Source organism: Scyliorhinus canicula, chromosome 9 (assembly GCF_902713615.1).
Source record: "Scyliorhinus canicula chromosome 9, sScyCan1.1, whole genome shotgun sequence".
Classification (NCBI taxonomy): domain Eukaryota; kingdom Metazoa; phylum Chordata; class Chondrichthyes; order Carcharhiniformes; family Scyliorhinidae; genus Scyliorhinus; species Scyliorhinus canicula.
In genome coordinates, this window is record NC_052154.1 from 131858064 (window position 1) to 131885371 (window position 27308).

The window sequence follows — 27308 nt, forward strand, 5'->3', positions numbered from 1 at the left end:
GCATTGATGGCGGATTTCTGGGCTGGCACAGGGTAGGGGTTAGGAGGTTGAGGGACCTGTTTGTGGAGGGGAGGTTCGCGAGCTTGGGGGAGTTAGAGGGGAAGTTTGGGCTCCCCCCCGGGGAACATGTTTAGGTACATGCAGGTGAGGGCATTTGCCAGGCGGCAGGTGGAGGGGTTCCCTTTGCTGCCACGACGTGGGGTGCGGGACAGGGTGCTCTCGGGGGTGTGGGTTGGAGGAGGGAGGATTTCGGACACATACCGGGTAATGCAGGAGGTAGACGAGGCCTCGGTGGAGGAACTGAAGAGGAGCTGGGTGAGGAGATTGAGGAGGGGACGTGGGCGGATGTCCTGGAGAGAGTGAATTCCTCTTTCTGTGCGAGGCTTAGCCTCATACAGCTCAAGGTGCTGCATAGGGCCCACATGACTGGGATGAGGATGAGTAGGTTTTTCGGGGGCGAAGACAGGTGTGCTAGGTGCTCGGGGAGCCCAGCGAACCACCCCCATATGTTTTGGGCGTGCCCAGCGCTGGGGGAGTTTTGGAAGGGGGTAGCAAGGATGGTGTCGAGGGTGGTGAGATCCAGGGTCAAGCCAGGCTGGGGACTCGCAATTTTTGGGGTTGCAGTGGAGCCGGCAGTGCAGGAGGCGAAAGAGGCCGGTGTTCTGGCCTTTGCGTCCCTAGTAGCCCAGCGGAGGATCTTTCTCTAATGGAAGGATGCGAGGCCCCCAAGCGTGGAGGCCTGGATCAATGATATGGCGGGGTTCATTAAATTGGAGAAGGTGAAATTTGCCCTGAGGGGTTCAGTACAAGGGTTCTTTAGGCGGTGGCAGCCTTTCCTGGACTTCCTGGCGGAACGGTAGGGAAATAGGCCGGCGGCAGCAGCAACCCGGGGGGGGGGGGGGGGGGGGGGGGGTTTGGTTCGGTGGGAGGGAGAACTGTGTACATGGGTTTGTGGGATGTGGCGGGTGTTATCTCTTTCCCTTTTTTATGTTTGGGTGTTTCTTTTTTGTTTTTCTTTTGTTTGCAGTTGCTTTTGAAGTTGGGTGGGTATTGTTCTTGGGTCTTTACCGCGGGTGTTCTGTTAATATTGTTGTGATCTTTATATTTTGTAAAAATCTTAATAAAAATTATTTTTTTAAAAACTATTACTGGGCGGCCAACATATGACAGGAAGCAGGATCCAAGCTTTCCTCGCCTCCCCCTGAGGGGACTACAGGATAAGGTGATGTCAAAAACGGGGGCTGGGGAGGGGAGGATCTCGGAGATATACAAGGAAATGATGGAGTGGGAAGGAGCCCCAATCGGAGAGGTGAAGAGGAAGTGGGAGGAAGAGTTGGGAGGGGATTTGGAAGTCAGACCTTGGGAAAAGGCCTTGAGGAAAGTCAATTCATCCTCGTTGTGTGCCAGGCTGAGTTTGATCCAGTTCAAAGTGGTCCATAGGGCTCATATCACCCGGATGAATAGGTTTTTTGAGGAAGTGGAGGATAGGTGCGGACGCTGTGGGGGAAGCCCGATGAATCATGTACATATATTCTGAGCGTGTCTGAATTTGAGGGGATTCTGGCAGGGATTTGCGGACCTCATGTCAGAGGTCCTGGAAGGGAGGATGACTCCGAGTCCAGAATTGGCAATATTTGCGTATCGGAAGATCCCGGGTCCCAGGGGAGGGGAGGGAGGCCGATATTCTGGCCTTCTCCTCCCTGGTGGCCCGGAGATAGATTTTGCTGGGATGGAGGGACTCAGAGCCTCCAAAGTCAGGAGTGTGGGTTAGTGACATGACAGGGTTTCTCAGCCTGGAAAAAATTAAGTTCGCCTTGAGAGGTTCAACACAGGGTGTCACAATATACGCCAGTATATTATGGTACAGACACACACTGATGGACACACACAGGGACCAATCAACATGTACAAACACCGCAGCCAATCACCAGTTAGAATACATACACTATAAAGACAGAGGGCACCACGGTTCCCGCTCATTCTAGGTGCTGCCTCTGAGTGTAGTAAGAACTCATCCAGCCCAGCACAGACTCACAACACGTGCTGAGAGAATCAACTGGTTCGGACAAGGCTTAGGACTCTATTTTAAGTTAGCATCATTTAGACCCACAGTCATTGTGTGTTAGTTAGTTAGAAATAGTTAATAAAATTGAGTTGAACCTTTGTCAGTGTTGGAAGTGTCGGTTCATCTCTCAAGTCTACACTAGCCAACACTTCACAGACAAAGATAGGGAACTTTGTGTACGGGTAATTAGAAAATAGGGAGGGGTAGTAGGGGATGTTACTTTTATGTTTTTTGCGTTTGCCGGCCCGCTTGGTTGTTTAAGAAATATTAAAGTGTTAAAATGTGAAAATTACAAATGCTTCAATGAAATATTTTCTACAAAAAAAGAACGTAAAACTCATCACTGCAAAGAGGAGAGAAAAATAACATAGATGCATCTGAGTAGAAGTTAGATAATAATAATCTTTATTGTCACAAGTTTGCTTCCATTAACAGTGCAATTAAGTTACTGTGAAAAGCCCCTGGTCGCCACATTCCGGCGCCTGTTCGGGTACACTGAGGGAGAATTAAAAATGTCTAAATTACCTAACAACACGTCTTTCGGGACTTGTGGGAGGAAACCGGAGCACCCGGAGGAAGCCCACGCAGACACGGGGAGAACATGCAGACACCTCACAGTCAGTGACCCAAGCCAGGAATTGAACCTGGGACCCTGGTGCTGTGAAGCAACAATGCTAACCATTGTGCTACCATGCCGCCAGCAGATGAGAGAGAAAGGGATGGAAGGATATGTTGACGGAGCCTAAATGAAGGAGGGTGGAAAGAGACTTGTGAGGATCATAAACACCTGCAGAGATCTATTGGGTGGAAGTCTCCCATTTTGAGATTAAATGCGGTGACAGGTAACTCTGGTGGTATCTGTCCTGTTAGCCAGAATGGTGGATTCCCATGCCAAATTCAGGCCTTGGAATATCATTAATTATAAACAGGGGAGGTCCCTACCGACTCTCCTGGCGGGTCGACAGCTGATTTGTCCACCTGCCCTCAGCTGACGGGTTTGAAGGTTCCGGCGCCTTATTTATCAGACTAGTGCATTCATATCACTTCATCCCACCTATCTTCACCAGACCATGCAGGATGTCAGAAACTCAGAGGGAAAAGTACAGCAGCCGCAATAAGAAGTTTGTTCCTCAATTAAACCACACTCCCTCTAAGCCCATCACCTACGAGGCACCCATGTTTCACCCACCAGGACCTCTAATCACCACATCTGGAGTCTTCTTGCATCCTCTTCCAGTAAACGATGTGGTATCCCTTTGACCCCTTGTTTGTGAGCTTTTCATGCCGCTTTGTTGGGGTCCAGCTTCCCTCCCCACAGTTTACCCTCTGCCTTTCATTATTCTTCATCCACTTCCTTGCATGGTAGCAGAGTGGTTAGCACTGTTGCTCCAAAGCTCCAGGGTCCTAGGTTTGATTCCAGACTTGGTCATTGTCTGTGTGGAGTCTGCACGTTCTCCCTGCCTTGGTTTCCTCCAGGTGCTCCGGTTTCCTCCCACAAATCCCGAAAGATGTGCTGTTGGGTAATTTGGACATTCTGAATTCTCCCTCCGTGTACGTGAACAGGCGCGGGAATGTGGCGATTAGGGGCTTTTCACAGTAACTTCATTGCAGTGTTAATGTAGGCTTACATTAACTCCTACTTCTCCAAAAAAGCATCAGATGGCTAATTTGTGGCTATCCAATGGAAAGGAGGCCAGTTAAGAGTTTCAAAGGGGAACTCTGAACCCAACTGGCACCATGAGCTGGGATGTCATGCACAAGTGGAGTAATACCATGAATAGGAAGTTGGTTATGGCTACAAGTTTAAAGACCTCCTGCTCTTTATTGAATGATGAAAAAATATTTTAAAATGAATTGAATAACATACAGACGCTGCCAAATTCCCGAGCAGAACCTGCGGTTACATTCAACCATGTTCCAGACGGTAGGCCTTTTGTTCTACTCTTGTGCTATGTCATCATAACTGCTATAAAACAGTCCCAAATGTTATCATGAATGTCCCGCGAAAAATGCAGCAGGCAAAAAAATTACAGATAATTGGATCTGAATAGCTGTTAATTAGTAATTTCAAAATGCCAGGTGGCCTGCCAATTTCTCTGTCCACTCATCTTGCGTAATTTGGGACCCAATATCATCACCCTTTTTTTAAGTTCACATGGGGTCAGTGCGCTTGATTTGCTGACGTAAAATCCAGCGCCTGGGTCTTCACTCACTCAAGTTTATGATCTCTGTTGTAACTTCCTTCAAGGTGACAATGAAAATTGGAGAGAAGGGGAACTTGGACAATTCTTGTGTATCTTCTGGTGTTCAGTTTTAGAAGAGTGTGGCAAAAGCCCGAGAAGGGTTGGCAATTTTGTTTTTGTGGGTAGCAGAACAAGGGAAGAAAATGGGGAAAACAAAACTTTAAAATTAATTTTCAACTAGAATCAAATCTCAATCTTCTTGGGTCTAGGAAGACTGCTCCAGTCAGCTATTTTGTTGTTTCATTTTGTACCCACTTTTGATACCTGGTAGCCATCCATATGTTATTTATTCCTCATGTAACACATGATTCTCTTGGACATTGGGGCCAAATATGATCATTTTTGGGAAAGTTGAGCTTTTTTCTCCTTCCTTTGCTCTATGTGGTAGTATCAGACTAATTTAAATTTTCTTGGCGAAACTGTCCCAAGTGTGTGGTAAACAACGTGAATTGGTTAGTGTACACAAAATCAATTTTCTTATTTGCAGAATCTTTATCTATGGAATTGAGAAACGGAAATTGGAAATATTTTCTCAGTGAGTGGTGGGTTCGCCATGTACTACTGCCCAAGCCTTATCCTGTCTTCATCCCATTCACTATGTACACAGTGATTTTCCCTGATGTCACAAAGATACGTAATGTCACAGTTACCCAGCTCGAGTACACTAATGATGTCACAGAGGTGCAAACTGTGCTGGTAGCACTTGCAGCTGAATATATCAACAAGGGAAGATGGTTTACAGGGTGCTTCCAGTTGGTCTGATCAACTCAGCCCAAAAATACTTGACAGCAGAGAACTTCAATTTCAGAGTGAATGCTACCAGTACCATCTTGAAGATTAAACAGATCTGGACCATCGAGTTTTTGAAGGAGAATTCCCCCATGGTCCACATCAGGAGCTCTCTGAGGAGATACTTAGCTGGAGATAATAATGGGAAAATCACCTGCGATCGGGAGGTTCCCAATCCTTATAATAAGTTTGTAATGATCACTCATCTGGACGGCAAGGTCTCCTTCCAGTCTGAAGAAACAAAACGGTACTTGGGAGGAGCAGAAGATAATATCACTTGCTTTGCTCAGGCAATCTCAGAAAGCGAGAAATGGGTACTGCATTTAGCCATCCATCCCAATATCAGCATGTTCAACCAAGGCAAGAAGAAATACCTGCGGTATGATGCCAATGAGAACGCCGTACAATGTGACAGTGAGTTGCCCTGGGGCCGAGAGTGTGTTATGGCGCTCATGTTTAACTTCAAAGGTACAAGGAACAATCAATTTTTAAAGCTTTTTTTATACCTTCTTAAGAGCCTGCCTGTATTGTAAATTTGCCCCAATTTCCTCCAGCATTCTGCCACTGCAGCTTTGATTGAAGGAAGATGTATAAGGAAGCAGAGGTAATAATGTTCTCTCTGTCATCCCCTCTGTACATCCCCAGTGATATATCTAACAATACAACCTGCTTGAGACAAGAAGGTAGAATTTCAGGCAGTACTGTTTAAGCATTAATATTTTCCTTCTAATTTTCTCCTTTAAACTCCTGTAGATGCTAACTTCTTTGCAAGGACACTGTTCCACATAAGAAATAGCAGGAGTAAGCCATTTGGCCTTTTGAATCTGCTCCGCTATTCAATAAGATCATGGCTGATTTGACTGTGACTTGAATTGCACTTTCCTGCCTGCACCTCATAACCTTTTGGATCAAAGATCTGTCCAACTCAACCTTAAATATGTTCAATGATCCAACCTGCACTGCTCTCTGGGGTGAATTACAAATTTCAACAACCTTCTGAGAGAAGAAATTTCTCCTAATCTCTGCCTTAAATGGGAGACCCCTAAATTTGAAACTGTGACACCCTGGGTCTAGATTTCTCCATAAGGGGAAACAGCTTTGCAGCATCTTTCCTGTCAAGTCCCCTCAGACTCAGATGTTGCAATAAGATCATCTTCTATCCTTCTGAATTCCAATGAGTATATGTCAGACCTACTCAATCTTTCCTCAGAAGACAACTCTTTCATCCCAGAAATTAACCTATTGAATCCTTTCTGAACAGCTTCCAATGCAAGTACATATTTTCTGAACTAAGGAGACCAAAGCTGTACATAGTACTCCAGGTGTGGTATCGCCAATGATCTATACAGTTATAACAAGACATCCCTACTTTTGTACTCCATCCCCTAATTACTTGCTATAGTTGCATGCTAACCTTTTGTGACTCATGTAAGAGGGCACCAAGATCCCTCTGTATCACAGAATTCTGTTGTTTCTCTCCACATCCACAGACATCAACTGTTCTCCATTATCTCACTTTTCTTCATCTGTAAGTTTATAGCATGAATGTTAGCAGGGCATTCAATGATGGGGTACATCTGCCTGACATTGACATCTCTGGGCTTTCCACCAGGCTAAGTTTAGCTGAAATCCTGGACCAGAGGAACTGAAGCCATTTTTAACACCAGCTGCTGCCATTTTTGAGGTCAACAGGACTTCCGGTGGCAGCCATGAGCTGAGAGGTTGCACGAAAGGTGGTTCTCTCTTAGGAACTTTCATTTAGGCCCTTTTCACCCAGATACAAAAGGTAACAAAACAGAATCCCGGCCAAGTGTTGACGCTGGCGTAAACATCGGGGTGGTGCACGTCGGCGCCAATGGGCCTCCTTTCCCAGCAATTCAGCAGCCCTCAGGGGGCCAGCATGGCGCCGGAGTGCTGTGCGCTGCTCTGGCGCCGATATGCGAACCTGCACTGCCAGCGCGGGCCTGCGCATGCACGCAACGGCAATCTCCACGCCGGCACATGCCTGTTTCTGGCCCAGCACCACGCAACATGGCGGAGCCCGACAGCGGGCCCGCGCGGAAAGAGATAGGCCTCCTCCAGATCAGGGGCACCCGCGGTTGCCCCCAATCGTGGGCCTGGATGCCGTGGAGGCCCCACCGGAGTCTGATCCCCCCCCACCCCCCCGCCCCCCACCAGGACGGCCACCGCGGCTGCGGGTCTGAGCTCCCGCAGGGTGGTACCAGGTTGAAATCGCACCGGCGAGATTCGGTGGGAATTTGGCCAGTTGACCGCGGAGAACTGTCGTGGAGGCCTCTTTCAGCGGCCCCCGACTGGCGCCACATCGACCGCGCGGGCGCGATTGGTGTCGATTCTCCGGTTGCCGGAGAATCATGTCCCGATGCCGGAGCGGCGTGGTGAGCTCGGCGAATCCCGGCCAGGGACTCTATACAGGAGGCCATGAGGTCGACCATGGAAACCTCTCTGGCCCCCATTAAAGAGGCGTTGAATGGAGCAGAGACTGGAGACCCCGGAAGCGACGGTGCGAGACCTGGAGAACGCAGCCACTGAACAGAGTGCGCAAACGCCTTGCTCGAGGCCGGGGTGGCAGCGTTGATAACAACCCAGACAGTGCTCAAGGAGAAGGTTGACGATCAGGTGTCGCCACCGAACCTGAGGATTTTCAGGCTACCTGAGGGCACAGAGGGCAGAAACCCGGCAGAGTATGTTGTGAGGATCCATGGGAAGTAGGTCAAAGGGGAAGGCTTTGTTGAACCCCCAGAGGTGGACAGGGCTCACAGGTCGCTCTAGCAAATGCCCAAATGAGGAGAACCACCACGGGCAATAATAGCGAAACCATATAAAATTTCAGGACAAAGAGTGGGTGCTGAACTGGGCGAGGACACATAATCTACGTCTACCAGCACATTGGAGCAGAGCTGGGTGGAGCTTAATGGGGTCAAAGTGGCTTTATTTAAAACAAGGTGAAAAATGGGCTGGGAAGACAGTAATAATGGACAATCAAGAACTCATAAACGAGACTTTCTTTTTGTTCTAAACGCCTCCATGATCTGTTGGGGGTGGGGGGGGGAGGGGGGGGCGTGGTGGAAAGAGGCCAGAGGTACACTGAAACGGAAAGGGAGCGGGGGGGGGGAGGACAAGACGGGCTGAGGGAGAATAGAGCTGCTGCCAGGAAGGAGTATGCTAATGTGTGGGAGTAAAATAGGGGGAGTTGTGGTGCAGCTCCTGAAAAGTAGGACCTGGCAGAAAGGTGGGGGTGGGTGCAAAACAGTGAACCAGGGAGGTGGGGGGAAAATGAGGGATAAAAGGGGGTTTAGGTAGGGTGGGACCCAATAGGGATACAGGAAAAGAGAAGGGACTGCAAGTGCAAATGGGCACTGGGGGGTGGGGTTAGGGATTAGGCAGGGGGCGGGGAAGAGGGCAGAACGCTGGTCACAACAGGTGGCATGTGGGGATGGCTGGAGCAAAGAAGACAATGGTGGCCATTTTGGGTGGCCCACAAACAACGGGAAACCCTGACGTGCTGAGGCACATCCTCATGGTAAGTATGGCTGACCTCGCAGGAGGTGGGTGGGGGGGGGGGGGGGGGCAGAAACCCCGCCATCAGAATATTCAGCTGGAATGTCAGGGGACTCAATGGCCCGGTGAGAAGATCCAGAGTCTTCACCCATCTAAAAAACCTGAGGGTCGACATAGTCTTCCTTCAAGAGACATTCAAGAGACACACCTGAGGGAGAAGGACCGACTGAAGGTAAGGAAGAACTGGATAGGGCAGACATACCAAGTGTGTCTTTGTACAAGGGCAAGGGGGGTGGCCATACTGTTTATAGCAAAAGGACAACCTTCACAGCGACAAACACGGTGAGAGACCCGGGGTACGTAACAGTTAGTGGCGTGCTGGAAGGAGCACCTGTGTCCCAACTGGGGCGACGTGGACTTTATTAAAAAAAAACATGATGGAGATCCCCAACCTACAACCTAAACTCCCACCAACTCATCATGGTGGGAGACTTAACTGTGTACAGGACCCAACAAAGGACAAATCCAGCCCCAAATCAGAGAAACAATCAGTGATGGCAAAGGAACTGAACACTTTTATGGAGCAGATTGGAGGGGGGGTTCTCCTTCTTCTCCCAAGTACACAAAATATGTTCCCGTATTGACTTCTTTGTAATGGGTAAATTGGTGCTTCCAGAGGTGGTAGGGGCGAATACTCCGCAATAGTAATCTCTGACCATGCACCATGTGAGGGTGGAGACAGGCCGGGCTCAGCCCCCACCACTATCCCCATGGAGGTTGGAAACGGCCCTCCTCGCTGAAAAGGTTGTCTGCGAAAGAATGTCACAACAAACATCGACGGGTATGTAACGGGCAGAGAGGAAAAAGCTACAAATGGAATTTGACCTGCTCTCCACTGAGAAAGCAGTGCACCAACTCCGCCAGACACAGGGGACCTTTTAAGAACATGGCAACAAGGCCAGCCACCTTCTGGCTCACCAGCTGAAATAGCACAGGCGAAGGCCAAGAAGTAAGCTTGTCACAGTGTCAGACAAAATCAATAGGCCTTTGAGACTTTCTACCGGGAGCTGTACACTTCCGAGCTCCCAGAGGGGGACTCGAAGATGAAATGGTTTCTCGACAGGCTGGACTAATTAGCTGTAGGGAAGGAAAAGAGGCAGGGACTGAGAGCACCACTAGAATTGGGAGAAGTCATGGACAGCATCAACTCCATGAGGCGCAAGATGGTGGTGCAGTGGTTAGCATTGCTGCCTTACGGCGCTGAGGTCCCAGGTTCGATCCTGATACTGGGTCACTGTTCATGTGGAGTTTGCACATTCTCCCCGTGTTTGCGTGGGTTTCGCCCCCACAACCCAAAGATGTGCAGGGTAGGTGGATTGGCCACGCTAAATTGTCCCTTAATTGGAAAAAATAAATTGGGTACTCTAAATTTTTTTAACAACTCCATGCAGTCGGGAAAGGCACCGGGTCCAGACGGATTCCCGGCGGAAGTCTATAAAACGTCCCAGCAGCATTGGCCTGCACCTGATGTGTTGGGTAGGCTGGGTCTATGTGGACTGCGTTTGATGCAGTGTAGCGAGAGACAGACTTCCAACACTTGATGAGATGCAACACGATTTTATTTGACATCTAACTATTTTACATGTTCAACTGTGGGCTGACACTATGCTGACTTGACTGGAGAACTGAGGCCAGCCTGACCAGACTAACTGACTACCACATGGTGTTTGCACTAGCTAATGCTCACGAGCTCTGACTGTCTCAGAGGCTGGATCCCGAGAGAGCGGGAAAACTGGTGCCCTCTGGCTTTATAGTGGTCATGTCATGTCTGGTGATTGGCTACTGTGTTCTGTGTGCTTACTGGTCATCCTGTGTGTCAATCACTGCCTGTTTGCAGTGGACGTGGCGGGCGTGGAAGTCTGCGCAGCGGCCACCTGTTGCGTCGTAGGAAAGAGCCATCAGCCATGCGAACGAGGAACGATCTTGGGGCCACTTGCTTGACCACCACCGCTATGGCGGACCAGCCACCGTCAGGCAGCTGTACACGAACTCGATCAGTTGGGACCAGCTCGGGGAGATCCATGGCATGAACATAGAACAGTACAGCACAGAACAGGCCCTTCGGCCCTCGATGTTGTGCCGAACAATGATCACCCCACTTAAACCCACGTAACCCGTATACCCGTAACCCAACAATCCCCCCATTAACCTTACACTACGGGCAATTTAGCATGGCCAATCCACCTAACCCGCACATCTTTGGACTGTGGGAGGAAACCGGAGCACCTGGAGGAAACCCACGCACACACGGGGAGGACGGGCAGACTCCACACAGACAGTGACCCAGCCGGGAATCGAACCTGGGACCCTGGAGCTGTGAAGCATTGATGCTAACCACCATGCTACCGTGAGCGTCTTATGCTGATTTATGTTGGGCCCCGAGACTGCTGCATCTTCTGTATGACCGGGAAGTTGTCAAGGTCTGGAACGTGGATGGCTGGAACCGTTGTCGCAGAGTGTGGTTCATGAAAAGCTGCACTAGAGACAACCCAGTGGACAGTGGGGTCGCTCTGTATGCCAACAGCGCCAGGTTCAAATCGGAGCCTGAGTCTGCAGCCTTACATAGTAACCTTTTGACGATGTGGACCTCTTTTTCGACCTTCCCATTTGACTGTGGTAGTGGGGGCTCGATGTGACGTGCCGAAAGTTGTATAGCCGGGCAAAATCAGACCACTCCTGGATGTAAAAACAGGGGCCGTTGTCACTCATCACCATGATGGTATCCCATGTCTGGCAAATGTTTCTTTGCATGCCTTAATCACCGCCGACGTGAGGTCGGACAGTCTCACCACTTCGGGGTAATTGGAAAAGTATTCGACCAGGAGGACATAGTCATGCCCCTTGGCGTGGAAAAGGTCGACACCGACTTTGGACCATGGGGAGGTCACTATCTCATGTTGCTGCAGAGTTTCTTTAGGTTGAGCTGGCTGAAATTTTTGACATGCAGGGCAATTGAGGACCGTGTTGGCAACGTCCTGGCTGATGCCCGGCCAGTAGACTGCCTCCCGAGCTCTGCGTCGACATTTCTCGACCCCCAGGTGACCCTCGTGGATTTGGCTGAGCACCATAACTCGCATGCTCTGCGGGATCACAATTCTGTCAAGCTTCATGAGGATGCCGCCGACCACCGTCAGATCGTCCTTGACATTGTAAAACTGGGGACACTGTCCCTTCTGCCAGCCATTTGTAAGGTGCGGCATCACCCACTGGAGCAGAGGATCCCTGGCCGTTTCCTCACGAATTTGAATGACCCTCTCATCAGAGGCCGGAAAGTTGGAGGCACAGAATTGCACCTGCGCGTCGATTTGACAGACAATGTCAGTCTGCTCACACGGTGTGGTGATAGACCCGGAAAGGGCATCTGCAACAATGAGCTCTTTACCTGGGGTGTAGACCAAAATCGTAGCGGCGTAGCTTGAGAAGGATGCGTTGTAACCGTGGCGTCATGTCATTGAGGTCTTTTTGGATGATGTGGACCAATGGCCTGTGGTCCGTCTCAACCATGAATTTAGGGAGGCCATATACATAGTCGTGGAACTTGTCGATTCCTGTTAGTAGGCCCAGGCATTCCTTCTCAATCTGAGCGTACCGTTGCTCAGTGGGCGTCATGGCTCTAGAGGCATACGCAACTGGGGCCCAGGAGGAGGAATCATCCTGTTGGAGGAGCACCGCCCCAATACCGTCCTGGCTCGCGTCAGTGGATACTTTTGTCTCCTTGGCGGGGTCGAAAAACACCAACACCGGGGCTTTGGTGAGATTTGCCCTCAGCTCACGCCATTCTTTCTCATGAGTGGGCAGCCACTGGAATTCCGTTGACTTTCTGACGAGATGGCGGAGGGCTGTGGTGTGGGACACCATGTTGGGAATGAACTTCCCAAGGAAGTTGACCATCTCTAGAAAGCGGAGGACCGCCTTCTTGTCCTCGTTGATCGCCGAAACCTTGTCAGCATCTGGCTGCACACCTTGCTGCGAGAAGTGGTCGGCAAGGAATTTAATTTCTGATTGACCGAATGAGCATTTGGCCCTGTTGAGTCAGAGGCCATGCTCGTAGATCCAGTGGAATACCCGCTTGAGGCGATCAATGAATTCTTGAGGAGTTGTGGACCTGATTATGACATTGTCGACGTACACTCGCACCCCCTCGATGCCCTCCATCATCTGTTCCATTATGCGGTGAAATACCTCTGAGGCAGAGATGATCAGTTCTAACAGTAGCAACCGAACGGGGTATTGAATGTGCACAGCTTGCGACTGGATGTGTCCAGCTGTATTTGCCAGAACCCCTTGGAGGCGTCCAGCTTCGTGAAGAATTTGGCATGAGCCAGCTCGCTGGTTAACTCTTCTCGTTTTGGTATCGGGTAATGTTCCCTCATGATGTTGCGCTTTAAATCTTTGGGGTCGATAAAGATTCGAAGCTCCCCTGACGGCTTCTTGACGCAAACCATGGAGCTAACCCAGTCCGTGGGTTCCGTGACCTTTGATATGATGCCCTGGTCCTGGAGGTCTTGCAACTGCTGCTTGAGGCGATCCTTGAGGGGTGCCGGCACCCGACGTGGTGCGTGAACCACAGGGGTGACGTTTGGTTTCAGCAGGATTTTGTATCGGTATGGGAGTGTGCCCATACCTTCGAACATGCTATGGTACTGCGCTGTGATGTCATCAATTTGAGCCTGGAAGTTTTCATCAGGTGAGGCCGTCGCCTGTGAGGATGACATGGTGTGGACTCGCTGAACCGGGTTCAGGAGTTTGCAGGCCCGAGCACCGAGCAGGGATGCTCTGTCAGGTCCTACGATCTCAAACCGCAGTGTCGCTTTCATTGACTTATTGGACACTCCGAGTTGGCATGAGCCGCTGGCAGCAATGGCATTGCCATTGTAGTCAAGGCGCTGGCAGGCCGGTGGAAGAATGCTTGGTCTGACGCGGATGGTGTCGAGATCGGATTTCTAAATGAGGTTCGCTGACGCGCCGGTGTCCAGCTTGAAACGGATGCGAGCCACAATTTGGACACGTCATGACGCCAACATCAGCACGTTCCGTGCGCCAATGCGCATGCGCAGTGCTGTCGAATGACGTACGCACCTGCGCAGGCTGGTCGTCAGTCTTGACGTCCCCTCAGTCGTGGCGCGCATAAGCTGGAGCTCGGGAAAAGCGCACAAAATTGCCACCCTCACAAAGACTCAGGCCCTGCATTTGTGTGATGGTCTGCACCCGTTCTGCCTTGCGGGGGTTTAGCTTTGCCGTTTCTGTCGCACTGATGTGGGAGTACCGGTTGTTAGCATGCTCGTGGAGAACGCATGTTTCGATGGCGATGGTGAGGATCAGCTGCTTGACTTTCAGGAGCTGCTGGCGAAGGGAATCGGAGTGGACCCAGAAAACGAGTCATCGTTACATGACTGCGCGAGGATGCAGAGATGGGTCAAAAAGGATTGAAAAGGCTCATCCTTACCCTGAAGCCTCTGCTGGAAAATGTACCGTTCAAAGCTCTCATTCACCTCAATGTCGCAGTGGCTATCGAACTTCAGCAGGACTGTTTTAAATTTTGTCTTGCCTTCGCCTTCAGCGAACGTAAAGGAGTTGCAGATGTGTGTGACGTGGTTGCCGGCTGTGGAGAGGAAAAGTGCGATCTTCCTGGCATCCGGTGTGGCCTCAAGGTCGGTGGCTTTGAGATAGAGTTGGAACGTCTGTTTGAAGATCTTCCAATTTGCACCGGGGTTGCCGGCGATGCGGAGCTGCGGAGGAGGGCGGACGTTGTCCATGTCACTGGATGGCTGATTGCTGGTCAACGCTGATTAACTCAAGGTAGGTCCGTCAATTCTCAGTATCCAAACCTGGTACCATGATGTGTTGGGTAGGCTGGATCTATGTGGACTGTGTTTGATGCAGTGTAGCAAGAGACAGACTTCCAACACTTGATGAGATGCAACACGATTTTATTTAACATCTAACTATTTTACATGTTCAACTGTGGGTTGACACTATGCTGACTTGACTGGAGACCTGAGGCTAGCCTGACCAGACTAACTGACTACCACACGGTGTTTGCACTGGCTAATGCTCACGAGCTCTGACTGTCTCAGAGGCTGGATCCCGAGAGGGCGGGAAAACTGGTGCCCTCTGGCTTTATAATAGTCGTGTCCTGTCTGGTGATTGGCTGCTGTGTTCTTTGTGCTTACTGGTCATCCTGTGTATCAATCACTGCCTATCTGCACTCCATTATATACATGGATGTATATTATGACAGCACCTACAGGAGATGTTCAATGACTTGCTGTCAAGAGGGACCGTGCTGCCCACGCTGACACAGACCTCTATATTGGTGATCCCTAAAAAAGCCAAAGACCCGACAGAGTACAGGTCATATAGACACACACAGACACATCTCACTCCTTAACACTGATGCCAAAGCCCTGGTGAAGACCCTGGTAAGGCGGCTGGACAGTTACGTGCTGAAGGTAGTCGAGGAAAATCAGACAGGCTTTGTCAAGTGCAGACAGCTAATGGCAAACATCAGATGCCTGCTGAACGTGATTATGACTCCAGTGATCATCTCCCTAGATGCAGCAAAGGCCTTCAACAGTGTTGAATAGAGGTACAGGTACTAGAAATGTTTGGGTTTGGGCAAGGGTTCACATCATGAGTGAAGCTACTGTACAGCACTCCTATGACGAGTGTATGGACAAACACCACCAGCTCTGAATACTTCTGGCTGCACAGAGGGACAAGGGGGGGATGCCCTTTATCCCCTGCTGCTCTTTGCCCTGGCAATCGAGCCACTGGATATCGCTCTCAGATGGTGAGAAGCATCCAGAGGGGAGACAAGGAGACAAGAGTCTCACTCCATGCAGATTACCTGCTCCTTGATGTCTCAAATCCCCGAGCCAACATGGGAGGAATAATGGATCGCTGAAGGGAGTTTGGAACCTTCTTCGGTTACAAATTCAACCTGAGCAAGAACAAAATCTTACCCGTGAACGGGGCGGGCGAGGTTCTGCTGACGTTCAAGTTGGCTCAAACCAAATTCCGAGGGGATCCAGATAGCCCACGACTGGACACAGATGTATAAGTGGAACCTATTGAATCTGGTGGAAGAGGTAAAGAGAGACCTTCGCAGGTGTGACTCGCTCCCACTCTCCCTGGTGGGGAGAATGAAGACTATCAAATTGAACGTGTTGCCAAGATTCAACTGGGTAGCACAAGTGATTAGCACTGTGGCTTCACAGCGCCAGGGTCCCAGATTCAATTCCCTGCTGGATCACTGTCTGTGAGGAGTCTGCACGTTCTCCCCGTGTCTATGTGGGTTTCATCCGAGTGCTCCGGTTTCCTCCCACAGTCCAAAGATATGCAGGTTAGGTGGATTGGCCATGATAAATTGTCCTTAGTGGCCAAAAAGGTTAGGAGGGCATATTGGGTTACGGGGATATGGTGGAAGTGAGGGCTTAATGTGGGCCAGTGCAGACTCGAATGGGCCGAATGGCCCCCCTCTGCACTGTATGTTCTATATGTTCCTGTTCAGGTCCCTCCTGATTTTCATCCGCAAAGCCTTTTTCACCAAAGTAGCACTGACCATGACCCCTACATCATTTCCCCCAGCCACGGTGAGGACTCAGAAACAACTCAGGCACCATTTTATTCTGGGTGCAATGTCACAATAGACCCCATCTGCAAAAAACATAAATTCACACTTGCAACAATGGACGACTCCTTTAAAAGATGGAGACAGGTTGAAGGGGTACTGATGAAGGCCAATGTAGCGACCCTGGGGGAACTGATGGACAAGGTCTTGCTCTTGAAAGGGAATGAGCTCCGGTACATGCAACTAAGGAACGTACCCCCAGAGCTACACGGACACACCCTACTGGGCAGACTTCTAACACTGGACAATTAGGGGACGGTAACTGCACTGACATGTACGAACGACTGCTCGACTAGGTAATGGACCGTTTGACGAGACGCGGGAAAAGTGGGAGGGGAGGAGCTGGACATAGAGATAAGAGGAGGACTCTGGGTGGAAGCACTGCATAGAACGAACTCCACCTCCTCATATGCAGGTCTGAGCCTAAATGTAGTGCACAAGGCGCTCTTGACCAGAACACGCATGAGTGGCTTCTTCCCAGATGTGAAAGACAAATGTGAACAGTGCCAGGGAGGCCCGGCCTATTTGACCTACATATTATGGTCCTGTCTCAGACATGTGGGGTAGTGGACAGCCTTTTTCAAGGCCATGTTCAAGGTTATGGGGGTGAGGGTGGAGCCATACCCACTATTGGTGGCCCTCAGGGTTTCGGAACAGCCAGAACTCTTTACAGGGAGAAGGGCAGATGCCCTCGTCTTTGCCTCTCTGATCACCCGCCAGAGACTCCTGATTGGCGGGACCAGCAGCACCACCCAAGGCCGCTGACTGGCTGTCTGACTTAGCAGAATTCCTCAAATTGGAAAAGATAAAATTCGCCATCAGAGAATTGGGGGTAGGCTTTAGCAACACATGGGAGCAATTCATCAACTTGTTTGAGGACCTGTTTGTGACCAGCAACCAATAAGGGAGTGTGGACTGAAACAGGCAAAAGAGAAAAGAGGGAGGGGGGGGGTGAGATAGGAAAAGGGGAGGAGGGGAGACACGACCCAGAGTACAGGGGAAGTAGGGTAGAGGAACCAAAGAGTTCCAAGGGAAAGAAAAATCCATGGGTGCGGCCACTGCAAACAACAGGGCCTTGGTGCTCTTACAAATGCCCCCTGGTATGTTTTAATACCATGGGGCAACATGTAGATAGGTTAACATGGCTTCAGTAATGTCATTGTGTGGGTGGAGCTGGGCTGTGGCTCTGCGAGCTGTTTTTACTTTCCCTTTGGTTTTGGGCTGCTTTGGTGGCTCTGAGTTTTTTTATTTTTGTTTTCACATTTAGCTGGTGTACTCAGAAAAAGAAGTATCTTGGCCTGTCTCTCTATCTTCAGTTTAAAAGCTATTTCCAGATTACTTGATAACTTAAAAGAAATAATTGGTTTCTGGAAGGAATTCAAACCTGCTGTTTAGGAAAGGAAACAAGAGCATCCATACCAGGTCTTGAGTGCTGTGTGCTGGGCCACACCTTTGAAAAGGGGTTTCAGGTTTATAGGATATTGTTATTAAATTGGAACAGTTAAAGGGGGGAATTTATTAAGGGTAATATATAGATTACTGTAGCTGTGTGAGGTATTTATTTATTAAAAAAATAAATTTTTAAATGTAGAGTACCCAATTATTTTTTTCCAATTAAGGGGCAATTTAGCATGGACAATCCGCCTATCCTGCACATCCTTGGGTTGTGGGGGCGAAACCCACGCAAACACGGGAGAATGTGCAAACTCCACATGGACAGTGACCCAGAGCCGGGATCGAACCTGGGACCTCAACGCTGTGAGGCAGCAGGGTTAACCCACTGTGCCACCGTGCTGCCCTGTGTGGAGTATTTATGTTGATAGTTGATAAAAATGCTTACTGTGTGTGTTTATAAAAATGTTAACTAAATTTGAACAATAAAGCTTGTTTTTGATTAAAAGTGCTTAAGGCCTGTGTTGAATAACACCTGAAAGTCAGGCCCTTGTGCTTCTCATAACCAAAATCTATAAACAGTTTTAGGTCAGGTGAACTCCATGATATACTTTTGAGTTTTCTAAACCCTGGCCCATAACAGAAGCCATTGCAGATGATTCTCTGGCTATGACTGGGAAGAAGATAAGGGCAATTCCACTTTGAAGGGCCTTGTTTCAGTGCTTGGGTACGGCAGGAAGCTTCATTGAAGGGGTTCAAACATGGAGTTCCAGGAAAGAAGGACACGGACCTGGGTGGCGGATTCAAGCACTTTGGAGAGGAAAGGGAGATTGGAGATTGGGAGTAGTTTGCAAGAGAAACGTGGCCAAGTGTAGGTTTTGTGAGAAGGGTTGTAGTGACAATAATAACAGAATTTTGTGATAATGGCAACAGCAGATTAATCAAATCTCTTAGCTTTCCATCTGAGAAAGAGTTGTAAATCTTTTATAACATTATGATGTGATATAAAAAGTTTCATTTCATTTTGTTCCCAAAGAGAAGAAATATAGCCTAAGGACAAGTAGTGGAGATCTTATTGCCTGGAATGGGAAACTTGAGCCCTGTCAGTCATCAAGGACCTTGTACATCCCAGAGATAAGGTGTGGAATGATTTGTTTAAAGGACAATGAAGGAAGATTTCTAACTGGAAGAGACAGCTATATTAGAACCATTAAAACTGACAGCCCCAGCTTGGAGGAACTTTTCTCTCCTGACCCAAGCCCTGGGCAAGTCACCATCAGATCAATACTCAACAGCAAATATGTCAGTCTTAAACCAGGTAAGAAGCAAAATGCATCAAATGACATTAGAACAGCTTTTATAAACTTGTTGTCAGAATATTAACAATTTTGGTTTCACCACAAAGTATAAGCTTAACATCCTATATACTAATATACAAACACAATAGAAAATAAACAAAAATGCTAGACACATTCAGCAGATTAGTTAACATTTGTGCAAGTTAATTTTTCAGGTGTAGACATTGTTGCAACAAATCCAACCATTCTGCCTTTTCAAGGGTTTAAAGTATTTCTGATATGAACAATTATACTTCTTGTAGCCAAAATGATGTCCTAAATCAGCAATTATTAATAGCAGAGCAGATTGAGCCTCATTTACTATCACCGCCGCTTTATCTGCAGAGAATGCTTCTTGTTTGAGGTACTTCGGAAGTCCTTTCCTACCTGATCTGAACTTTTCAAAACCTTCACTTATTATAACAAATTTGAGTCTATCCTAGGTACCTGGTTAGATGCAGTGGTGCCTTTCCCTCCATAAGCAGTGAGTGGGAATTAACTCACATTGTCTTACATCCATTTATATTACAGAGTAATCCAAGCATGTAATCCTTTTTTAAAATAAATTTAGAGTACCCAATTCTTAAGGATGTAATGCTAATACACCCTTTGACCTGACATCTTTCATACACATACAACTTTAAAAGCTAACCTAGCAAACACTTGGTGAGACAATGCCAGGCACAAATAATTTAAATTGCTTTACTTCATTTTAAGGTGAACGTACAAAGCAATTGTTTTATTCAGATCATTCAATTCAATCCATACAATTTAAACGTAAGTAATGATTAAAAATAAAGGAAACTCCATGCTACTATCATTCAGATTTTCCAATCTCTACCTTAATAAAATACTTCACATCTCTTTAACAAACTTGACTGCCTTTGCAACTTTCCTATTTCCAAAAACTCCACTGTTTGCCTGAGCCCATGTCTCTATCCTGCTATTCACGGTCACAAAAAGGGATCATGGGCTTTCCATTTCAAGTGATGGGATGGGTTTTGATTGTCATGGCAGGTTAACAAATAAGTTTACTTACAGTCTGCGAACACAAAATCAAGACTAGCTTATTATCATCTTAATAATCTATTGCCTCGAACCCTTGGCAGAATCTTACCGTATTTTTTCGAAGTGTCGGTTCCAGTGAGAAAACCGGAGAGAATCCCGCCGCTGCCAAAGAGGGAAAAACTCACTGATTATTCAACCTCTTGTGCAAATTTTTTTCCCCCATGTGATTCACGCCGTGCTCGTGGTGGCTTGCCTCTGATTCACTTACCCGGGGAATTCTTGATCCCTGCAATCACTAGGCGCTCCTTTTAAACACCTTCCCAGCACTCCCCTGCACTTGTCCAGTTGAGACAGCTTTCAGGAAGACAGCACCAAGATTTCAGAGGGAAACCTCACAGATCCCTTCAATGGTGTGGAGCAGAGACGTGACAACCTCTACCCCCATTCCCGCAGACATCCAACAACCAAGCTCACCACTCCCGTCTGGGTGACTGTAGCCATGACAGCTCACAGCACAAGAGAACGGGGCAACTGTGCTGGAATGAGACAAATGACCTTCATCGTGAAGCCAGGGTAAGTCTGCCTCCTAATGTCGGCATTTTCAAAGTAGGGGTCACGGCCCACGAGTGGGTCACGAGCGGGTGTCGGGAGGATCATGGAGCCATCCATTGCGGCATTCGCTGCGACCGGCTTTAAAAATGCGGGCGTGCTGCGCATGCTCGGAACCCAGAGAGAAACACCATCTCCTGGTGTCAGCAGGCTGACCCAGGAGAAGATTTTTTTAAAAATTCAATTCAGTCTTCCTGCATCTGTCTTGAATATGCTCAATGGCTGAACCTGCAGAACTCTCTTTGATAGTGAATTTTAGAGATTAAAAAGGTTCACACTACTTTGAGTTAAGTAATTCCTTCTCATCTATGTTAAAAATCGTCGCATTGTAATTTGCAGACTACATCCCCAGGCTGTAAACCAGCCATCTGAGGAAAACTATTACATTCTGCATCTGCTCTGTAGAGTCCTGAGAGAATAATGCCTGTTTCAATGAGGCCATTTCTCATTCTTCGCTACTTTAGACTATGGAATATAAACCCAGGCTCACCTCTCGCATTTAAGGTAAGTGAAAATGGTGGGTCGAGAAGGTCGGCCAGTGTGGGTCACGAATATCAGCCGGTTGGTAAAAATGGGTCCCGGGCAAAAAAGTTTGAAAAACACTGCCCTAATTTACACTGCTATACCCCTTCACACACTCTTCACACCTCCATGGTGACCTCTCATCCAGCCACCTCACGGATTCCCAACACTTCTCATGACGCCCTCCCCAACTCTCAACATTCCCCCCTCCCACTCCTGGGCCGGGATTCTCCGACTGGTCGGCGGCCGCTAGCAGCGGCACCTCCGGCAATTCTCCAGCCCGTGATCGGCTGAGTGCCCACCCGTTGTCTGCCGGTCCCGCCAGCGTAATTTAGAGTAGGTCCTTACCGGCAGGACCTGGCGGCGCGGGCTGCCTCCGGGGTTCTCGGGGGGGCGCGGGAGGATCTGGCCCCGGGAGGTGCCCCCAGGGTGGCCTGGCCCGCGATCGGGGCCCACCGATCCGCGGGTGGGCCTGTGCCATGGGGGCACTCTATTCCGTAGCGGTCCACCATTGCCGGTGGGGAAATGAAGCCCTCTTCGCATGCATTGGGCTGACGCCAGCACACACTGGCGCTCCCGCACATGCGCCAACTCGCGCCGGCCAGCAGAGGCCCTTCGGCGCCGGTTGGCGCGGCACAAACCACTCCGGGGCCAGCCTAGCCTCTGAAGATGTGGAGGATTCCGCACCTTTGGGGCGGCCCGACGTCGGAGTGGTTCACACCACTCCTTCCCGCCGGAGTTGCCCGCCCCGCCGATTATGGCAGAATCCCGCCCCTCATGTCACCCCTGCAGATAACCTGCTCCTCACATCCCGCTCCCACTCACATCCCACGCATGCCAGACTTCATCACCATTTGGCCTGGCAGGAGTTCTGCCTACATTCTCCCCATCTATCTCATTGCAGGACAAATCGAGCACCAACCGGCATGGCCGGGCACAACCTGCTGGAGAGATACCTGAACTAAAAACTGCACCCCTGTGGTGAGCCACAGGTGAGAGTCCTTTAGCTGGCAGGCAAGGAGCAGGACCTCACCTGCGCAGAGGGTGAAGTGGGTGCAGCAGACAGAAGTGAGAATCATCAAGACATGCAGGCATTGGGCAAGCCTCACGTGAGTTACCTTTCTCCCTTCATTTATCCGCCGTGATGCACTAATGCCATCTCGCTTTCCTTGCAGATCAATCGGTCGACCCGCCCAGACCATCCGCTCCATCTGGACACCACATACCCGATGAACTCCAAGGGAGACAATTCAGAGACAAGCTTCGAGGAGACATCACAGCTGTCACCCATACCCTCCACTAGTGCAGATATTCATACCTTGGTGGGATTAACTAGTAGGCAGGCTTTTGGGTCATTTACTGGTGAGCATCTCACAGCTGAAAATCTACAGCAGGTAGAGGCAGGAACGCCCCAGGAATCCAGCACTCGGAGGGATGCTGGAGCTCTGGACTCTGCTGAGCCTCAGGCCAATCATGTGCCCCTGGGGTCGGTCAATCCAGGGCTACTGGAACTGCAAAGGCAGAGTCGGAACCATCAGGAAGGGATGACAGCATCCTTCTTTGGACTGCAAGGCCGACTGGAGGAGTCCCATCGCCTTCTGTCCGAGGAGATGGTGCCATCAGACCAACGCAACAAGGCCAGGATGTGCACTCCATGGCAGGGAATGTCTGCTCCATGGTTCAGCTCAAGACCTGTATGGCTGAGGGCATGAGATCGGTGGTGCAGCTTCAACTGCATGGTGTAGGTACTGGTGGGAATCCACGAATGTCAGTGCCAGAGGACGGAGGGGCTTCTGGATCTCACTCCAGCTGCCCCTCTTTCCCATGGAGGAGCCCAGGAGCCCCAAGGGAAGAGGAGCATCAGGAGACTCTGGGTGTCCAGCCCTTCTGACACCCCCTCCCTGTGAGTGATAAACCTCCAGCCCCAGACACCGAGGAGGATAGCACAACAACACCCATGCAAGCGAAAGTAGGCCTGGACCCTCAAGTTACAGGTCCCCCAGGGAACACCCACCAAGGTCATCTCAGGCAACAGGACATAGAAGACACCAGGCCACCTCAACCTCAGTTGTGGATCCTGGGGAAACACCTAGATGTAGCAGGAGGGTTAGGAAGAGTATGAAACTTTAGGCACCTAGTGGGCACAGGTGAACCTAGGCACTAGTAGAGATATGTCACCTTTGTAATATAGCACTTCAATTAAATTTCACTTTGTTCAACCATACAGATCCTCCATGCTGTCATTTCATGATGCCATGCTCCGCAAACTCTTATGCACACTCAGCACCACGTCTCTCCCACCTCTCACAGTGACAACACAGTAAAGATGCGGCGCTGCTGGCATGCACCCCCAACCCAGCCCCCAGCCACCGCCCAGCTCCCATCCATGGAAAGTAATCCCCCCACCCCACAACATCAAAGCTCATGCCTATCGTTTTTGCCAGTCATCTCTAGTGATGAGGATGCCGAGGACTGACACAGTGTTGAGAGCAAGGGGTCAGCCCTACCATCTTAATGGTCGATGGAGCAACTTGTGGACTTCTTGAATGAGACATTGAGCCAGCAGAGAAAGGGGTCTCTGGAGGACCTGGTGAAGACGATGGACCTGCTTAAGGTGGGGATCGACCTTGTGGATCCAAGGCTGGAGGCTCAAAGCCAGGCGATCCAGAAGGTGGAGGAGACAGTGGGGGAGCATGAGGAGCAGCTTACTGCATTGGCGACCGAAATGGGAGTAATACAGGATACCCAGAAGCGGCTTCAGGAGAAGGGGGAAGATCTCGAGAACTGCTCCCGGAGTCAGAATCTGAGGATTGTGGGGTTGCCAGGGGGCATTGAGGGAACGGATGCTGGCTCTAATGTAGCCAAAATGCTGCAGATGTTGCTGAGGGGGCCTTTGAATGGCCCCTAGAAGTGGATCGGGCGCACAGGGCGCTGATGAGGAAGCCAGAGGCTAACAAGCCACCGAGGGCGATGGTGGTTTGTTTGCACCATGTTGGAACCAACAATTCTACGGACACGTGCTTGTAGGATTAGAATAGCGGTTTTAATATACTTACAACAGAGTCAGCCTGTTAGCCGTTGAACGTTCGGTGAACTGGCCGGCTGACCCTGTGGCACTGATCTTTATACAGCAGCTCCCGGGGGGAGGAGTCCTGGGCGGAGCCAAGGGAGAAGTCCCGTACAACTCTCAAGCATTTCCAGAGCTACTCTCCCTGGAGGTCAGGTAGTGCAACTGCACTTACAATAGACACATGTATATACAGGTTATAAGAACATAAGAACATAAGAACTAGGAGCAGGAGTAGGCCATCTGGCCCCTCGAGCCTGCTCCGCCATTCAATTAGATCATGGCTGATCTTTTGTGGACTCAGCTCCACTTTCCGGCCCAAACACCATAACCCTTAATCCCTTTATTCTTCAAAAAACTATCTATCTTTACCTTAAAAACATGTAATGAAGGAGCCTCAACTGCTTCACTGGGCAAGGAATTCCATAGATTCTCAACCCTTTGGGTGAAGAAGTTCCTCCTAAACTCAGTCCTAAATCTACTTCCCCTTATTTTGAGGCTATGCCCCCTAGTTCTGCTGTCACCCGCCAGTGGAAACAACCTGCCTCGCATCTATCCTATCTATTCCCTTCATAATTTTAAATGTTTCTATAAGATCCCCCCTCATCCTTCTAAATTCCAACGAGTACAGTCCCAGTCTACTCAACCTCTCCTCATAATCCAACCCCTTCAGCTCTGGGATTAACCTAGTGAATCTCCTCTGCACACCCTCCAGTGCCAGTACGTCCTTTCTCAAGTAAGGAGACCAAAACTGAACACAATACTCCAGGTGTGGCCGCACTAACACCTTATACAATTGCAACATAACCTCCCTAGTCTTAAACTCCATCCCTCTAGCAATGAAGGACAAAATTCCATTTGCCTTCTTAATCACCTGTTGCACTTGTAAACCAACCTTCTGTGACTCATGCACTAGCACACCCAAGTCTCTCTGAACAGCGGCATGCTTTAATATTTTATCGTTTAAATAAAAATCCCGTTTGCTGTTATTCCTACCAAAATGGATAACCTCACATTTGTCAACATTGTATTCCATCTGCCAGACCCGAGCCCATTCACTTAACCTATCCCAATCCCTCTGCAGACTTCCAGTATCCTCTGCACTTTTCGCTTTACCACTCATCTTAGTGTCATCTGCAAACTTGGACACATTGCCCTTGGTCCCCAACTCCAAATCATCAATGTAAATTGTGAACAATTGTGGGCCCAACACGGATCCCTGAGGGACACCACTAGCTACTGATTGCCAACCAGAGAAACACCCATTTATCCCAACTCTTTGCTTTCTATTAATTAACCAATCCTCTATCCATGCTACTACTTTACCCTTAATGCCATGCATCTTTATCTTATGCAGCAACCTTTTGTGTGGCACCTTGTCAAAGGCTTTCTGGAAATCCAGATATACCACATCCATCGGCTCCCCGTTATCTACTGCACTGGTAATGTCCTCAACAAATTCCACTAAATTAGTTAGGCATGACCTGCCTTTAACGAACCCATGCTGCGTCTGCCCAATGGGACAATTTCTATCCAGATGCCTCGCAATTTCTTCCTTGATGATAGATTCCAGCATCTTCCCTATTACCGAAGTTAAGCTCACTGGCCTATAATTTCCTGCTTTCTGCCTACCTCCTTTTTTAAACAGTGGCGTCACGTTTGCTAATTTCCAATCCACCGGGACCACCCCAGAGTCTAGTGAATTTCGGTAAATTATCACTAGTGCATCTGCAATTTCCCTAGCCATCTCTTTTAGCACTCTGGGATGCATTCCATCAGGGCCAGGAGACTTGTCTACCTTTAGCCCCATTAGCTTGCCCATCACTCCCTCCTTAGTGATAACAATCCTCTCAAGGTCCTCACCTGTCATAGCCTCATTTCTATCAGTCGCTGGCATGTTATTTGTGTCTTCCACTGTGAAGACCGACCCAAAAAACCTGTTCAGTTCCTCAGCCATTTCCTCATTTCCCATTATTAAAACTCCCTTCTCATCCTCTAAAGGACCAATATTTACCTTAGCCACTCTTTTTTGTCTTATATATTTGTAAAAACTTTTACTGTCTGTTTTTATATTCTGAGCAAGTTTACTCTCATACTCTATCTTACTCTTCTTTATAGCTTTTTTAGTAGCTTTCTGTTGCCCCCTAAAGATTTCCCAGTCCTCTAATCTCCCAGCACTCTTTGCCACTTTATATGCTTTTTCCTTCAATTTGATACTCTCCCTTATTTCCTTAGATATCCACGGTCGATTTTCCCTCTTTCTTCCGTCCTTCCTTTTTGTTGGTATAAACCTTTGCTGAGCACTGTGAAAAATCGCTTGGAAGGTTCTCCACTGTTCCTCAACTGTTCCACCATAAAGTCTTAGCTCCCAGTCTACCTTAGCTAGTTCTTCTCTCATCCCCTTGTAATCTCCTTTGTTTAAACACAAAACACTAGTATTTGATTTTACTTTCTCACCCTCCATCTGTATTTTAAATTCCACCATATTGTGATCGCTCCTTCCGAGAGGATCCCTAACTATGAGATCATGAATCAATCCTGTCTCATTACACAGGACAAGATCTAGGACCGCTTGTTCCCTCGTAGGTTCCATTACATACTGTTCTAGGAAACTATCGCGGATACATTCTATAAACTCCTCCTCACGGTTGCCTTGACCGACCTGGTTAAACCAATCGACATGTAGATTAAAATCCCCCATGATAACTGCTGTACCATTTCTACATGCATCAGTTATTTCTTTGTTTATTGCCTGCCCCACCATATCGTTACTATTTGGTGGCCGATAGACTACTCCTATCAGTGACTTTTTCGCCTTACTATTCCTGATTTCCACCCAAATGGATTCAACCTTATCCTCCATAGCACCGATGTCATCCCTTACTATTGCCCGGATGTCATCCTTAAATAACAGAGCAACACCACCTCCCTTACCATCCACTCTGGTGTGAATCACATTCACCACACACCAGTTCCTTGATAAAGAAAGGATCTTGAGGTGAGATCGGGCTTGAATCGAGTGACGGCTGCCCTCTTTAAGAAGCGGATGCTGTTCCCGGCCCGC

General features: G+C 49.0%; 1 protein-coding gene across 1 annotated transcript in view; it reads left to right on the forward strand.

Annotated features, from left to right (window-relative positions):
• The first annotated feature begins 5002 nt into the window (after positions 1–5002).
• The window catches only part of LOC119971702 (fascin-like), a 68640-nt gene continuing 46334 nt past the window's right edge, over positions 5003–27308 (forward strand). Inside the window, exons 1-2 of the mRNA XM_038807610.1 lie at positions 5003–5565; positions 18738–19019. Of these exons, the coding sequence (XP_038663538.1) occupies positions 5040–5565; positions 18738–19019 (808 nt within the window). The 5' untranslated portion in view covers positions 5003–5039. The remainder of the gene's footprint in view (positions 5566–18737; positions 19020–27308) is intronic.